This window comes from Falco punctatus, assembly GCF_963210335.1.
Source record: "Falco punctatus genome assembly, chromosome: 13".
Classification (NCBI taxonomy): Eukaryota; Metazoa; Chordata; class Aves; order Falconiformes; family Falconidae; genus Falco; species Falco punctatus.
Window position 1 is genome coordinate 20182783 of NC_137593.1, and position 16627 is coordinate 20199409.

Sequence of the window (16627 nt, forward strand, 5' to 3'; positions counted from 1 at the left end):
AAACCGCAACATTTAGCGTGACAGTTCTGCCTGAATGATGATGAAAATAACCAGTATGTCAAAAACGTTATGTCATGATGTATAATCTAGTATTTATCTTTAAGCCTGGATTAAGCGTGGAAAGACTAGGACCTCAAGAAATATTTTCATCCTTGTGTCCCAGGCAGGATCAGCTGCACTTAGATTGTACCTGAGTGATGTTTTCCTAACTTCTTTAAATCAGCCTCTGGTGGAGATCCCAAAACGTTCTTGGATCGTCTGTCCTGAATCTAGCCCCTCCCCCCGTGTTGAAATGCTCTTCCTAACGCCAGCTCCTTCACTGCAAGATAAGCCCAGTACTACTTGTGATACCGAGCACAGATACAGAAATACCTTTGTTATGTTTCTCTTTGCAGCAGCCTTTTAGGGTTTAGAGGGTTCTGAGTGGTGGAGCACAAGGACAGCTGTGCCGTCAGTATGGGTGGCTTTAACCTTGATTCTGTTGCATGAACCCTAGTCCTTGGTAGGTGGTCAGAAAAGGTAAATAGCAACTAAACTGATGAAACCCAGAAGCATAATTCCTTTCTCTTTCTCCTCTGTTCTTACACGCTGTAACTGCTCATAACAACTGTGCACGAGGCCTGTATTCAGCAGGCGCTGCGGGGTGTCCTCTGTTCCAAGCGTGTACGATCGCTCGGGCTGCTTCAGCCCAGCTACCTTCGTGTTTGAGGTTTGAATTAATCCCCCTGCCTGACGGGCTCAGCACTGCGGAAACAGCTGGGTTTTTTCAGATGTGGAAAAAGGGGAGCTCCCTTCATTATTACAACTCCGGAGTCATGCTTTGGGATAAAATTAATGAGAAGGAAAGCTTGTTTGAATTCCAACAGGTGATGGCTGTGGGTGGGAGGGTTTGACACATTTTCCAGCTGGAAAGCCGCAGAAGAGCTCACCTGGGACAGGCAGGGGTCTTCTGGAGGGGAGGGGAAACTTGAAAATATGAAACTGGGTGTGTGTTGAAGCCATGGCAAACAGTGAAGTGAGGCATTACAAAAGGGGTGATTTCCACCTTGCCTGGCTTCTCTGCTGGAGTGCTGGGGTGAGCAGGGCTGGGGCAGTCAGTGATGTGCTGCAGGTGTGCCGAGGCAGGCACAGCTGGGCACATCTGTCCTGCGGGTGGGTGTGGGAGCTCAGCCTGGTGCCCGTGGAGGAGAGGAGCTGCACTGGCACTGCTGTGCCTGTCCTGAGGGCAGGGTGTGCAGCCTGCAGCAGACCCTGAAAGCGCTGTGCAGGTGGGGTTGGTGCCGGGCAGCCCTGGGCAGGAGTCGCTGGTGCTTTGTGCCCACACTGTAGTGCAGCGCCCGCAGAGCATCCCGCCTTGCAACTGCAAGGGCTGAACTAGAGCTTGGTCGTGTGGTTTAATAAGACATGGCTGTGCTCCATGGACTCAGCCTTGGAAAAAAAAGTATCCAAATGCTTTTACCCTGAATTGTTAGTGTTTCACTGCATGGAAGGGCTAAAAGCACATGGAGACAGCTGATCCCTGAGAGAGCATGGCAGCTGGGTTAGCCCTGTTCAGCATATCAATGCCCAAATGGTGCCCCAAGCCATTGCATTAGCTTCCAGAAGAAATGGGAAATTAAATCCTCGGGGACAGCAGGAGGAATGGAGGAGCGGGCTGGGAGACACAAGGGTTTGCTGATGGTTGACCTGTCCTGCCACACGCTAACGGGCAAAGCAGCCTGTGCAGCCTGTGCTAATGAGGTCATCCCAAATATTACAGCTGCGTTGGAGCACCCAGTTCTCTCCTAAAGAATGGGAAAAATCTGAGACCCTAAATATTCCCAGATTACTCTGGTAAAAGGGAAAACAGAAAAGCAAAAGGATGCTTAGAAAGGGGGGAGAGCCTCAGTTTTCCTTCTGTTCCTTAATGCAGATACATAGACCGTATTTGCTTACAAGATGGTACTGATAGCAAATACGTGGTTGTTGAGGGGTTTTCTGTCTTTTTTGTTTTTTAAATAATGACTTTCTGCAGCGGCGAAAGGCTGTATATGTGAGGCCAAGCAGTAACAGTAAACAGGAGGGAAAGTGCTTACGGCTCCCTTCCTGCTCCAGGGTGATCCTGGCCAGAAGGAGGGGGGTCCTCCAGGGCTCTGGCACAATGCTTCCCCTTTGCACAGCCTGGGGAAGCAGGAGATCCCTTAGTCAGGGATGGCTGCCAGGAGCATTAGGGAAGTGCTCAGTGCCAGCCAGTGGCGGTGGCGGGAGGGATGGCAGCCTCTCCTGCTTTCAGCATCCCTGTGGGAGTGGGGAGCAGGGCAAAGAGAGGGTGAGCCGCCCTGGGGGGTGAGGGGGGGGAGATTTTCTGCAAGAGGGAGGAATAAGAAAGAGAGACGCCCTTCCAGATGTAGTCTTCGCTGCATTCGGAGAGGAATGGTGTCGGTAGCATTACCCGTAGCTTTCAACTCTTTCTGCATGGGCTGCTCCGCCCATACTCTCGTTACCACCTTTTTGCAACCGTTCCAGGTTTCCTCCAATCTCATTTTTCTTCCTTTCCTTTTCCGCTGTCTGCTCTTGCATAAACTCCCCTTCATCTCCCATCTCTTCCTTTCTCCACTCACTTTTAACTGACTTCCCAGAAGGAACGGCAGGGTCTGTCTCACCAGGGGAGGTGGAGCAGCCGGAGCCCAGGAGCCACGTTCTGCTCAGCCTCCAGCTCCTGCTGCTGGTGCTTCTGCGACCTTTTCCTCTCCTCTCCTTTGGTGTTTGTTTCTGCCAAGAATGCAAAGTCTTTTGGAAAGCCTTGTTTGAGGGATGACCGCGTTTCTGGTATTGTATTCCCCAGTCCTCCTGCTGAAGTAATCACAGCGCTTGGTCTGGCTCTGATGAGCTTTGCCTGGCACCGTGGGCCAGGGTGGCTGGGTAAGGTGGCAGCTAGGGGCTTTTTCAAATTGAGATGTTGTTTAGGGTCTAAACTTGAGATAATGAGGCATGTGCAGTGTTCAAGTCTGTTAGCGCTTTGTTGCTAATTGATTCTAGAAAGATAAGCAGTAAGAGTATTTGCACTCCCATTTTAGCGTGCTTGGCTGTCCAGAGTTAACTCGGATACCCAGGGGGCATTTTTGCTGTGCACTTCCCATCACTTTGCTGCACATCTGTGGGAAAACAACTTCTGATTCATGCTGCAGGTAGACAGAGACCCCATAGAAAAATAAGCAATCAGACCAAGTCAAGGCTAACACTAACAGAGCCAAAAGGTCAGACAGTAAACCCATTTCTGCAAAATGACATGATGTTTATTTAGGTTTTTTTCTTTTGATAGAAAAATGTGTTGGGCGGAGATTCGTGTCATGGTAACTCTCGGCCTGTGTATCACTGGTTTTTCTGCCCCTGCTATGTTATATATGTTTGGTCAGTCATTTCAGTCATCCTTGGGCTTTCCCATCACCTGTGGCCTGACCACATGTGGTGGGAAGGAGCGCAGGTGGGAGCGCTGCCCTACTCAAGGAGCATTTTCCAGCTCTGGCACAAACCCCAGGTGTGTGGATGGCCCCCCCATTGCCACACTGTCTTCCCAAACCTCCACTTTACTCCCTAATTAACTGCCTTTGGTGAGGAGACTGGGCTAACAGCAGTATTTCTGCTTCCATCCCTGCACTGGGGAAGTCAGGAGTGGTGGGCTGGAAGCGATGCTGCCCTCCAGGCAGCAGGAACAGAGCTAAATATATCTCCGGTCCCCTGCCACCGCTGCTCGCAGCTGAAGAGTGAGCAGCTGCTTCCTGGGATGCGCTGCCACGGGAGCTGGGCTCTGAGGAGGCTCTCTTGCCTCTGCAGCCTAAAGCTAGCAGAGAAAATAAAATATCACAGATGCTAGTAATTAATCCCATGTAAGAGCTAAATCTCAATTTATCTGGTTTGTTCCCCTTGCCATTGTCTTGCAGATTTTTCTGGGTAAAATGCAGTGTGTCCGTCTGACCGTGAAAATCTGAATTAGTAACTCCAGAAACAGCCCCTTTCTCGACTATTTCTTCTGCTTCTAACTTTCATGGCACTGGGCCCAGGTTTCTTCACAAAGACTGGGAATTGTGGCCGTGTCCATGTATGATTTTTTTCATGTCTGCACATTTCAGCGCAACCTTAGCGAGGCATGGATGCAGCGGCGGTCATGAATTTGGCCGTACTGGACTTGATGCTTCTCTCCAGGTCTGTTTGGGGACCCTTATCAGATGTTAACTGAGATGTAGTATTTGGGCAATTTCAAGAACTGCTTAACAGCTACTTTGGGTTGTGTAAATGTCTTGTGAAAGTACTCCCACCTGGCTCGGAGCGTGGGGAGAGCTAAGGCAGGGTGCTCGCTGCCCTGCCAGGCTCTGCTGAGCAGGGAGGCGTTCCTGCGAGATGCACAAGCAGGGTGTACCAAAAGGCCCGATGTTGGGGTTTTGCTGTGATTTTTGAGTCGGTATCTAATAGATCAGCTTGCCTGAGGAAGTACGTTTTATGCTGTTAGTATTCAACAGAAAAGTTTACCCTTTGAAGGAGCTGTTGGTGCATACGCGTGGTGTAAGTCTCCAGGCGGCAGCAGCAGCAGCAGCGGAGATGACCCCTGACCAAGCCCCGTGTGTTTGGGAGGAAGTTCAGGCTGTTATGTTGATACCTTTTTTTATCTTTTTAATGAAACCTCCTTCCTGCCATTTCAGAGGAGAGAAGGGTTTGACGTCATGTGCTGATGAGTCACTGCTTTTAACAGGCCAGCAGGCAGGGATTGAGAGTGCTGTCTGGAGCAGCTGCTCTGTTAATCATTCACAAAAAGCCCAGAGAAAGCTCAAGGGGAATGCTTGTGAATAATTGAATTTCTGTTTTCATTATGAAGATGCAGTTGGTTTACCTGGATCTGCTAGAATCCAGGTATTGGGAAGTGAGGGAGGAGGACAATGATCTCATTGATACGACTGTAAATAGCTTTTGGATAGTTATTGGTATTAGTCAAGCATATACGTGATTTAACAATTTCATGCAAAGCTTATGTAATGCAGCTCTGACCGTCAGCTACATCTCATTTGCTGCAACCACTTCAGCCATACTCGTGTCTTCCAGAAGAGAGTTCTTGGGGAAGCAAATGCCCTTGATAGGGCAAGACATGGATTTTACTGGAAGGCTGAAGATCTGGCACCTCTCTTAGCCTAAAGTCATGTATTCTCAAAGGAAGCAGAGTTGTCCAGGTTTGTTCACTGATGGTTCTCCTGCTCATAAACACCTTCTGAGGATGACTCCATCATTTTGGTTAATGCTGAATCAGTATCTTGACCAGATACGTTGCACTCATTCTTGGTGTGATGAGCTTTAAATTTCAGTTGCCAACATGCAATGATCAGAGAGTTCATTAGATTCTGCTTTGGATGAGTAGGAATCTTATTTCAGCCAAGGTCCAAACTGTATAAATTCTTGCATGGTGAATTATTCACTGCTCAACTCTTCCTCTTCTAGGTTTTTTAAGTGTCTTGGATGAGGAGCTGCTGCCTCTTACCCGGAGGCAGAATAAGGTGGGCAGTTTTACTGCCAAAGCATCCCTGTCCCCTGAGCGGTCCCCTGAAGCTGCCTTAGAAGAGAGGCATGCCACTTGGCTTTGACAAAGTTTAAATCTAACTTTAAACTTCACCTACCCAGTTGGAGTGCTGGGACTGTTAGGGGAGTGGGATTGCTTACAGACATTTACCTGAATTACCTATATAATGTCAGTGAGTATATAGTAGAATACTTATATAGATATAAGCCAGTTGTTATTCTGCCTGACAGAGAAATAATGAGAAAAAGCCCCCATGCTGTGGAACAATTTGAGTCTGAAGAACCTTTCTGGTTTTGGGCATTGTTTTCATGGATTTACGATATCCCCACCAACGTGTAGGCAGAACCTAATTAGCCTCAGCCATTGGAAAAGTAAACTTTTAAATAATTTGTTGAAAATGGCGTATGGTTTTCATCTTTCAGCACTGTGGCCAATTTGCTGTGGATTTACCTTCTTGAATTGCTAAGTAGAAAAGTTTAACTGATGAAATCACCTTCTCCATACGCACATTAGCCCCAAATTCTAAAGCTTCTTACCAGAGTAAAATGCACTTATTCAATCGGCTGCGCTGTTCTTGACAGATGGAAAAAAATGTTGATAGATGAAAACAAATACCCCCACTGTGGAAGAGAGAGCTGTCCTAGAAATGCAATAGCTGATGATTTGCAATTTCTGTAATGAGATGGTTTCCAGAGCCTGCTTCTCGGTCTGCAGATGCGATGGCCAGTGTGGGCCCTTTCAGAAGAGTTGCCCTCCCTCCCTGAGCAGGTACGTGCCTCCGGGAAGGGTATGAGAGGGGGGTGGCTGTTTAGATAGTTAGGGGGACAGGGAAGGACCAGCAGAGATGATACCTAAAAATATTATGGGGGAAGCAGGGTTGAATTCTGGGATGTGGGCAACAGGCTGACTGTCCTGAGCTGGGAACCCAGATCCAGAAGGATGAGGAAAGTGGTGGACTAAACAAGAAGCTGAGCTGTAGCCTTTCTGAAGAGCAGCAGAAGCAGAGCTAAATGAAGGCCAGAGGAATGTTGGAAAGACTTCTCAGCAAACCTGGAGGAATTGGCATTGGTGGAGAAAGCAGGAGGTCCCCACTGAGGAGTTCAGAGGGCAACTGGGCTGGGTCTTTCCCCAGGGGACCAGAGATGAGCCTGAGAAGTAGTAGGTGCTGGGACCAGGATAGCTAATGTGTCAGTGCTGTGAATTTGGGGTTAAGGTTTGTGTGCTGCCTGTAAGTAAATGAGAGATGGGAAGTGTACCTGGGTCGTCACACAGCACAGGAGACTAGCTATGGAGAGACTGGGAGTAAACTGGGACTGAAGTAGGAGAGCAGGATGAGGAAACCAGTAATGCTGTGCCCTTTTCTCAAGGGTGACCTGATATCTACCAGGGGACACGGGAGGGAAAATTTCAGACCTCTCATGGCAGTACAGAAGCACTGAAGAAGTTGCACATGCATGGGTTGTATCCAGCTTTTCAGATCATTGCCGTGTTGCAGTGGGTAGTGTTGCTCATGCAAACCTGTGGAAGGTGTGACCAGAAGGAAGTGAGGTTTGCGTTGATTTGACAGTGGTAGAGCTCGATGTACAGATGTTGGCAGTGAGAGGATGTTTATATACCCTGTCCTGAGCGATCAGAGATCATGACCCATGTATCTTCCCATAGAATCACAGCCTGAGAAATAGGATGCCCAAGGATGGCTGTTTCGTAACTTTAGTCCTGCGGCACATCCTTCCTGGAGCTCTTCTTGTGTGACTTCTGCCTTTTGAGCCTTTGAGATTCCATATTCCAGTTCCTATTAATTTTAAGGCTTGGAGAAACTTGAATATTGAAAGCTGTGATTCTAATAAATTAATGACATTATAAGTATACCTAGCTTTGCTAATAACTCCAGATATTCTGAGATTTTAATTCTCCAGCATCATGAGCTGCTGAGCCAGGGACATTGGACAGAGCCCAGCTTGAATATCACAGTTTAGGGTGGTTATTTATGCCGCAGGGAGAAAGGTATCAGCAAAGCAAATTGTGTTGCTTGCACATAGGGCATATTTTGTATGGCATACAATAATAATGAAGGTCATCTTTAAGAGCAAACTTGCTGTTGAAAAGTTGAGTATTGAAAACAGAGAAAATCAAACAGGAGCTTATGAACTATGAGAATAAAACAAAATCCAAAGGAGGAAGGCAGTTAAAATCTAAAAAGAACACTGTTTCTGAGGCCTTGTGTCAGATGTTGATTCTACAAAAGATGCTTTTTTCCAGTTGCTCATTAAAAAGGGTCCTACTGAAGAGTTATTGTTCCCTGAGAAATCAGGTGCACTGTGTAGTCAAACATCATATTAAAAAAGAAAAGGATTTCTGGAAAGACGTGGATACAGGAAGGCAATAAAGCCTGAGGAGGTTATTAAAAGCCACCCAGAGAAATTGCCCATGTGAGTTGTGTTACAAAACTGGGAAGCAATCAGCAACAAGAAATCTTCTGGGACACCAAAGCCTAAGTCTGCACGTAATCCTGAGCACTTGGGAGCCTCTGCTTTCCCTCTCCTGGAGTCCTTGCCATGTGGGTGAAGACAGCTGAAGGCCTTTGCTCTGCCATCCCTGTGGCTGGAGGGAAGGGCTGGTAGGTTTAAAAACAAGTTTGAAAATTTTCCTTGTTCTTCAGCCACGTTTTTTTCTCCTAATTGCAAAGTAAGTGTAGTTCGTTGTTGTTTTCTTTTTTAAATAACTGATTCAGCCAGCCATTTAATCTCTTGTTCTCTGTACCCAGTAAAAAAAGTGTGAGTAGGTCTGGAAAAATAATAATTGGAGAAAGATTAACACAAGGGACCAAAACCATCTGTGATTAAAGGATGGGCTCTGGAACTTTTCACCAGCCTAGGTCAACAGTAACCAGAAATCGTCCGTTGGGTTTTCACATGAATCGTGGTCTCAGGCCGGTGTCTGGGGCTAAGTACCAATCCTGTGACACTGAAGGGTGGGTATCCCCACCCCCCACCCCCCCCCGGGGCTCTCATCAGAGCGCAAGCCTGTCTGCTTGCCTGCCTTGGTGCTCATTAGCCATCGCAGCGTTGTGGGGCAGGAAAAAGCACAAATGGTTGTTGATCAAATAATCAGATTTCTTCCCTTGCTTCTGGCCTCTTGGTTTGTGTTCGGGAGAGCTCGAGAGTTCCTCTAGACTCCTTGAACCTGCTGGCGCTCCAGGGCAGCAATCAATGTCTTACATGGCAAAGCGTCAGGGAGTTCTTGTAATGCCATAGCCTGTTACATTCGACATGTCATTATTAATTATTGACAGAGCACTCAAAGACTGGGTTGTGATGTTTCTGTTTTGTGTTTCTTTTATAAGAAAAAGAATAGTTTCTAAAGTTAAATTTAAAAAGTTTGAAACTTTAAAGAGATGCCTGTTCGCCCATGCCTGAAGGATAGGTTTGTTTTCTTCAAAGGTCAGGAATAAATTTGTCTTCCAGATTCCATCTTTGATCCTGCGCCGCGTGATTTACAAAGGGCTCTGCGTCCCGTGTAAGCCAGCATGGCAGATGACTCCAATGCCTCAGCCACAAGCTGCTCTCACAGGTATGGCACTGATGTAAGAATTATTTGTGCTAAGAAAGAGAGGGGAAAACCAAAAAAGTAAATATCTATAGTGAAAAACAAGACAGAATTTGAAAACCAGAAGATGTTAGTTAAATCCTTACAACCAGTTGACAAAACATGGCCTTGGGAGAAGGAACCGGCACCATAAATATGTCAAGCTGGGGCACAAGATATGCTCAAGGAGAACCAAATGGTTAATGAGACTAAACAGAAAAGTACTGGAACTATGCGTGAGCTATCCTAATTAGCACAGTAGAAGATCCCCGTCAGAGCCCCACGGTACCTTTATATGGAGACCAGGCTTGTGAGAACCCACGAGAATTAAGTGTGACTAAATGTAGTTGTAAACAGTTGTTCAAAGTGTATAAAAAGTTCTGGTATGTGCTCAGAGGGGCACTAGCTTTGCGGATTTACCACCTAGCCCCCGTCCCTGCGCAGGGGCGATGAGCGAATCCCTGGGCTGTGTACGTGGATGGGCTCAGGCACACCGCGGGAAGAGCCCGGGTTCGGGATAAGGGTACCCCGGGCAGGAGAGCAGTTCTGACTTTGGCGCGGTTAGTAACTACTCCCTGCTTCCCAGGAGTGGCTAGCAGGCATCCTCAGAGTGGGTCATGGCTCGAGCCAGTGCTCGTAAAGATGGCAATACTTGTTGCACCCCCTGCTCCAGCAGCCTGATGTTGCCTGTTGCGAGCCCTGTCCTTCCGTGCCGTGTGACAGGGATTCTGAGCGTCCCCATGAAGCTGTTCTGCATTTCGAGAGCATGGCACTTTGTCTCCTCAGAGACACGAAGACGTGCCTTTGCCTTAGATCCCAGCCTACTGGAAAACAAGGTCAACCTGACTGTTTTGGAACAGATGGCTTCCTTCCATGTAGTGGCATTTCCCTGGCTAAATGGAGCCTGACTGTACATAAATATCAGATGCAGCTATATGTGGATTGGTAAGTATAGTAGCAAATTACATGGTTAGGAGAATTTAGAGCTGCTGAAAAAATGACCTTTTTTTTTTTTTTTCCCAAAAAAATCAGTCAGCACTCTAAGTTACTAGGGTTTTTTTTGTCTTTAACAGTCATCCTTTAAACTAAGCTAAGCTGGCAGGTGACAGGTTACCCCCCGTCCCTCCTGGGGAAGGTTTTCAGTGGAAGATGCCTGGAAGCAACTGAGCAAGAGCTTGATATATTCTGAGCCATCTCCCCCAGCAGAGCGAGGCTGTATTGGGTCCTGTGGAAAAGTGAGCTAAACCAGATCTGATCTTGATACTAAAACACGGGATTGACTTGTGCAGCATGGGTAATGAGGCTGGAAGGAGTGCAGGTGGATTAACTGGGCACAGAAAGACGAACTTACTGTTCCCAAGTGAATGCGTGCTGATGGTTTTGCTTGGGTTTTTTTCAGAGTATAGGGAACGATGGTGCCCTAAATTCTTGTCTGTCTGTATTACGACATGCTCGGGGGCAGGGGGAGTGACCTACATGCCTTATGCAAGAGAGCGTTGTCTTGAGATTTCCTGTTTTTCAGGATGTCTGCATTGCTTTTCCTGGTCCCAAAGAACTAATTTAGATTATATTAATTAATTATTTCACATAATATTTTGCAGGAGAGAGGAGGACCATATGACATCTAGAGGCCTGTTCCAGCTCTGTTTTCTATAGTTTTAAGAAAGTGGGTGCCACCAGCCGTGGACATCACTGATGCAGGCTGTGTACCCCTTAGGCAAAAGGGTAGCCCTGGCAGTGTGCGGAGAGCCCTGACTCTCCAAGGGTGGCGTTCAGAGCTCTCCCCTCCAGCTTTATCTCATCAGCTCTTTTCAGAAAATGCAGTAGAAATATAATCCAATCACTTTAGCACTCGGAGGCCCGGGCTCAGCATAGGCACTCCGGCTCAGTAAGGAGAGATGCTGCTTCATGACTCATTTCCTCTCCTTGGCCATTGAGTCACTGTCCATCCTTATTGCTAAAAACTACCTGAAAGAGTCTGAATGGATTCCTGGGCACTTGGTGTTTTATCTAACTTTAAATGTGGAAGAAGGCACTTAAAGACATGAGAGTTTGTCACCTCCTCCAAAACACCATGAACTATGTTGAAATAGAGATTTAGCAAGTGTGCTTGAAAGCCTGGCTTAAAAATGTAGAGGTTTTCTTTGGCATGTAGGTCATTGCTAGAAAAGGGCTGAATCATAAATACAAGGTCCTCAGAGAGGTTCACGTATGAGCTAGAGCTGGAATTCTGCTTTGTAGCTTGGGCTCATTTCCAGAGCAGACCAGAACTCAGATCTGGATTTTAAATACCGTCAGTCTTGTAAGTCAAGTACCCAGTTCAAGCGTACAGCCAAGCAAGGACCGTGACCTACGTTCCTCTGCTGCACCTAGCCGTGGTTTATGTGCCTTTATACTCGTGCATCTCTGCAGGAGGGGCATAGCCACCTGGAACACCTCCACCCTGCCCGGCTGGCAGCCCGTCAGCTTTCCTCAGCACAGGTTTCTTCTTTTTAACTGCTGGTTCTGCTTCCAGAAGTGCTGCTAGCTCCCCACAGGTTTGTCTTTTCCATCAGATTTCCTAGTGCTCATGCTGACTGCATCCTGCAGGTCTCCCTGGTCCAGCTGTGTGGTCCAGAAGCTGATGCAGTCTTAGGACTGAGCCTGCTCAGCCTCTCATATAAATTGATCCACACATGGCAAGAGATCCAAGGTGTTTTAAAAGCAGACCCACTTCCTTACAAATTAGAGAATTTTCTGAAACAAACACTTGTGTTTCTTTTAAAGATTTTTTTCTTTCTTCACTCAAATGTTTTTTTTGATTTAATTGATATTAAAGTCATCCTATTTTAAGACATTTAGATTTTTCTCTCTTAAGACGGAAACTAATTTAGTACAGTAAACCCCAGTATTCTGATAAAAATTGCTCACTTGTTTAAACCTCTTTACAAATCCCAGGGAACAAATCCCAGCGAAAACCCTGATAGACTTTAGTGAAGCTAGATGCATCATTTATTTTTCAATAAATTAAGGCTAGCTACCCTCCACCCCCCAAATTCATATGTTTTCATCCTTTATTTTGTGTGTGATTTGGTTATCTAACATAATTATTACATAGAGATGTAATATGATGTAACATTCCTTGTATTTAGTTCTGGTAGTTCCAAAGGAGACTTCCCAGCTTGCTTGGAGCGACCTGCCAGAAGGCACTCATTATTCAGAGACCTGCTTTATGTCGACGTCTCTTCTGCTCCCAAGTGAAAACGATCCTAGTCACGAGAGTTGCTGACCCCCTCTGATGACTCATTCATCAACCCAGCTGTTAGTCCAGAACAGTTTGGTGGGTTTTTTAACTTTGCTAAGATCTAGTGAACATTCCAAGTGACCCAAAGAGGGCTGGAGCCCCTGCAGAGCTGCTGGCAGCCTTCCTAGTCCTGTACTCCTGGTGTTGGTGTCTCACCTACTGCACAGCCATGGTGGCAGCAACCAGGAGCTTGGGCTGAGACCTTCCTTTACCCCAGTAAATTGCTACATCCCCACTGTGATAAACATGCTGAGCAGAATATTGCCATAAGTAGGGCCATTATATGAGACAGCTAAGAAATTAGGGGGAAACAAAGCAAAACCTGGCTCCATAAAATTTGATTAGTAGTTTTTGCTAGAAAATGCTGGCAACACAAAGATTTTATTTCTGTTGTTTCATGGAGATGGGCTGAGACTAAATGACTGAGGCTGAGCAAGGATTGACGTATACACTTGATTTATATGTGCTCTGGCCAAAACAATCTTGATGTTCATCTGCGAGTTTAAAATGTTCCCAAAGTCTTTGCAGAAGCAAGTCTCTGAAAATTAACTTTCAAAGACTGGAAATTTATTTCCCAGAGCTCATGGATATTTAAATCCCTGTTGTTTGGCTTTGCTTATTATGGAAACATAGAATGGATTGGGTTGGAAGGGACCTTCAAGATCATCCATTCCCAGCCCCCCTGCCATGGGCAGGGACACCTTCCACCAGACCAGGTTGCTCCCAGCCCCGTCCAGCCTGGCCTTGGGCACTGCCAGGGATGGGGCACCCACAGCTGCTCTGGGCAGCCTGTGCCAGTGTCTCACCACCCTCCCAGGAAAGAATTTCTCCCTAATATCTGACCAAAATCTGCCCTCTTCCAGCCTCCAGCCATTCCCCTTGTCCTGTCACTCCATGCCCTTGTCAGAAGTCCCTCCCCAGCTTTCCTGCGGGCCCCTTTAGGCACTGGGAGGCTGCCATAAGGTCTCCCCGGAGCCTTCTCTTCTCCAGGCTGAACAGCCCCGACTCTCTCAGCCTGTCTTCCTAGGAGAGGTGCTCCAGCCTCTGGTCATCTTCGTGGCCTCCTCTGGACTCGCTCCAACAGGCCCATGTCCTTGTTACGTTGGGGGCCCCAGAGCTGAAGGCATCACTGCAGGGGGGGGTCTCACGAGAGCAGAGCAGAGGGGGAGAATCCCCTCCCTCGACCTGCTGGCCACGCTTCTTGTGATGCAGCCCAGGATACGGTTGGCTTTGTGGGCTGCAAGTGCCCATTGCTGGGTCATGCTGAGCTTCTCGTCAGCCAACACCCCCAAGTCTTTCTCCTCAGGGCTGCTCTCAGTCCATTCTCTGCCCAGCCTGTGTCTGTGCTTGGGATTGCCCCGACCCGCGTGCAGGACCTTGCACTTGGCTTGTTGAACTTTGAGGTTTGTACAGGCCCAGCTCTCAAGCATGTCAAAGTGACATCCTTCTTTCCTGATTAAGAAGTTTATGAGATATGTACAGCCCGATAAGCACAAATGATGAGATTATGAGTAGGCCCTTAGCAGCTCCCACTGCTATGCAGTCTTGATGCAGTCTTGGTGCAGTTTGGGTTGTATCTCCTGTACAACTGCCTGCAGTTGTCTGTACCCTCATTGCAGCTCTCCTTCTCCTCTGGGAGTGATGAACGGCCATCCCTGAAGTCCAAACTCAGCATCTGAATTTCTGCACTCTCTTAAGTCTGCTTTTATTGGTTGTGTTTGAAGCACATCATGAAGGGACTATATCGCTGAATACTGGGGCTTCTTTGTTTAGTTTTAGTTCTATAGCTGCATTTTAATTAGTCCTCTTTTTCATCAAGTCATATTAAAATACAATGTATATTTTGGAACAGAAAATTAAATGTACCAAAGCAATTTGAAACTAAAAGCTATATCAGGAGCTGAATTTAACTCTGTGAGCAGCCTAGGGGTTTGCTGTTCTTGCAGACAAGTTTTCAGAAAACTCTCTGGGTAGGATGCAGAAAGGTTGCATCATTGCCACGGCTCTGGCTGGCAAAACATGCCATAAGAGGAGAATCCTGTTGCTTAGCGACTCATGAAAGATGATTAACCCTTTCCAAACACTGCCCAGTAGTTGTACCAAAGCCCTCCTGAGATGTCTTTGTGAACAATAAGTGAATATGAAGAAACTAACATCTTTAGGTACTTGATGTATTGATTTATTCATCATTAATGCTAAATGAAGGACCATCTTAATCTTACCATTAGTTATTGAAGGGGATCGCTTAATCAGAAGTTATTCTTCCATAGTATGACATGCAATTATTGCAAAGGAAGGATCATGTAATTACAGTAAAGATGGACTAAGAAGTGATTAAAAATGATTTGGGGATGATGCTGGTTAATGCTACTGCTGGTATTTCTTCATGTGAACTCAAGTATTTCTAAAACTTCTGCTAGATTTAAACACTGCGTCCACATATTGACATTCTTCTTGCACAGGGTGCCTTAAAGCAGAGTCTGGTAGCAACAGTAGCTAGGGAAGTTCCTCACCTCTCATCTCCTTCTAGTGCAACAGGGAAATTATAAAGGCCATTTCAGTCTGAAAGTGCTCTTTTTAATTAAGAATGGAATCAATCTCTGTGGTTGATGGGCTGCTGAATTTCAATTTCCTTCTTCAAAAGGTGCCTGAAATGCAGCAAGAGTTGACAGGCAGGAATGCGTGGGTGTGGTGGGCGCATTTGGTTTTACCTGCTGTCACCCTTTCACAGACGCTACGGTGCAGAAATTTTCTATATGGTTACTAATACGTTCCAGCACTTGGGCTGACATGGTTTTTCAAATGTGATCGCTTTGGATGGTGTCCACCTCATCCAGCTTGAGCTGTCTTAAAATTGGATGTGGAGCCAGCCTAGCCTTCTACAGTCAGAGCAGGAGGAGCAGTTCTGACGGGTCATTCGTTATGTCTCTTTCAAACATAGCCCTGGCTGGGCTGAACTGCCCTGGTTTGCCATCTTTTGCAAGCAGCCTGGAAAGCACATTGCGCTCAGCCTGCAGCCGGTGCTGCGTGAGATGGGCCCAGCCCTCCGGTTTTAGTGGTGTCTCGCGTAGCATTATTTCCACCAGGATGGCTTTCTAATGTTCAGTGTGCTGCTTAATAACAGTGACAGAGCAACACGGTTTTCAATTGCAGCCGTGGAGAAAACCTCACTTGGGAACAGAGGTTAAGGCATAGATAGAGGATTTTAAATTGCAGTGGCCTCTCTTTGTGAAATTAGCTGGTAATAAAGGCAAGAATTCCCCTGGAGCAAGAAACACTCTGGGTTTCACCTCTCCCCCTCCCAGTTTCCAGCAGCAGCAATTAGTTTCTGTAACTACTGGCCCTCAGTTCTGGGAGCCTGGGAGTAGGTCGGGGCTGTTGACTGCAACAGCAGCTGCTGCATACGCTGAATCTGTGCACAGCAGCAGCCCAGGCATCTTTGCATCTGTGCTGTCATCAACACAAAAAACTATCTGAGCTAGAAATATTTTGTATTTGGTAGTGATGAGATTGTGTTCTCCTCTTGTTTGCAGGTGGGTTAACTCTGTGACCTTAGCAGAGGCTTGTAAGGCATTGGAATCAATCCAGATGACAACTTGCTGCGAATACAACCTTTCCTGCGACGTATCCAAATGCAGTCCCTGCGTTTCTTAATCTGCCCTTATTCAGTAACATGATGTGTGCTCCTATCAGGCAAATACAGAAGCTGCTGCAGATCTTGTTTCCCACATGTCTTCTCCTGATGCGTTTCAGACCTTTGGCTCCAGTTAGCAGCCCGTGTGATAAACAACCGACTGTGTGCCACGCGGTGCTGTGCACTGCTGCTTTTCCTAGGAGTCTCCATGACACTGGAAGATCCCAAGGGAGATTTATATTGTAACAGAGGCACAAACCGATGCAGATATTTCTGAATTGTTTAGGCAGATTATTTACTGCTGTTTTGAACACGCTTTCTTAACTCACCAGCAGCAAAAAGAAAGTTGTGCCACTGATAGTTGAGCTGTTTTCTTTCGCTGCTGTCAGTAAGGAGGTGGAGCTTGCAAACTGGGGTGATTTGGTGTTTCACTAGGATGGATGGATTTGACTTGTCTGAAATATGGTTTCTCTTGGTGCCTGTCTGAGGAAGTACCCATCTGCCTTGCGCTGTGCTGGCTGGCGTGTCACGCAGTGGGGACGGCGTGTATTCTCAGCCCAGCTTTGTACCTCTCTGGCATGCG

General features: G+C 46.8%; 1 protein-coding gene across 2 annotated transcripts in view; it reads left to right on the forward strand.

Moving 5' to 3' along the window:
- SCG2 (secretogranin II) overlaps window positions 1-16627 on the forward strand; it is an 80434-nt gene that overhangs the window by 514 nt on the left and 63293 nt on the right. Inside the window, exons 1-2 of one of the 2 annotated variants that reach the window (XM_080409006.1) lie at window positions 1338-6310; window positions 9007-9112. The exons of the other annotated variant lie outside the window; for it this stretch is intronic. Of the exons in view, the coding sequence (XP_080265132.1) occupies window positions 6257-6310; window positions 9007-9112 (160 nt within the window). The 5' untranslated portion in view covers window positions 1338-6256. Of the gene's footprint in view, window positions 1-1337; window positions 6311-9006; window positions 9113-16627 lie in introns of those variants that run through there. 2 annotated transcript variants of the gene reach the window in all.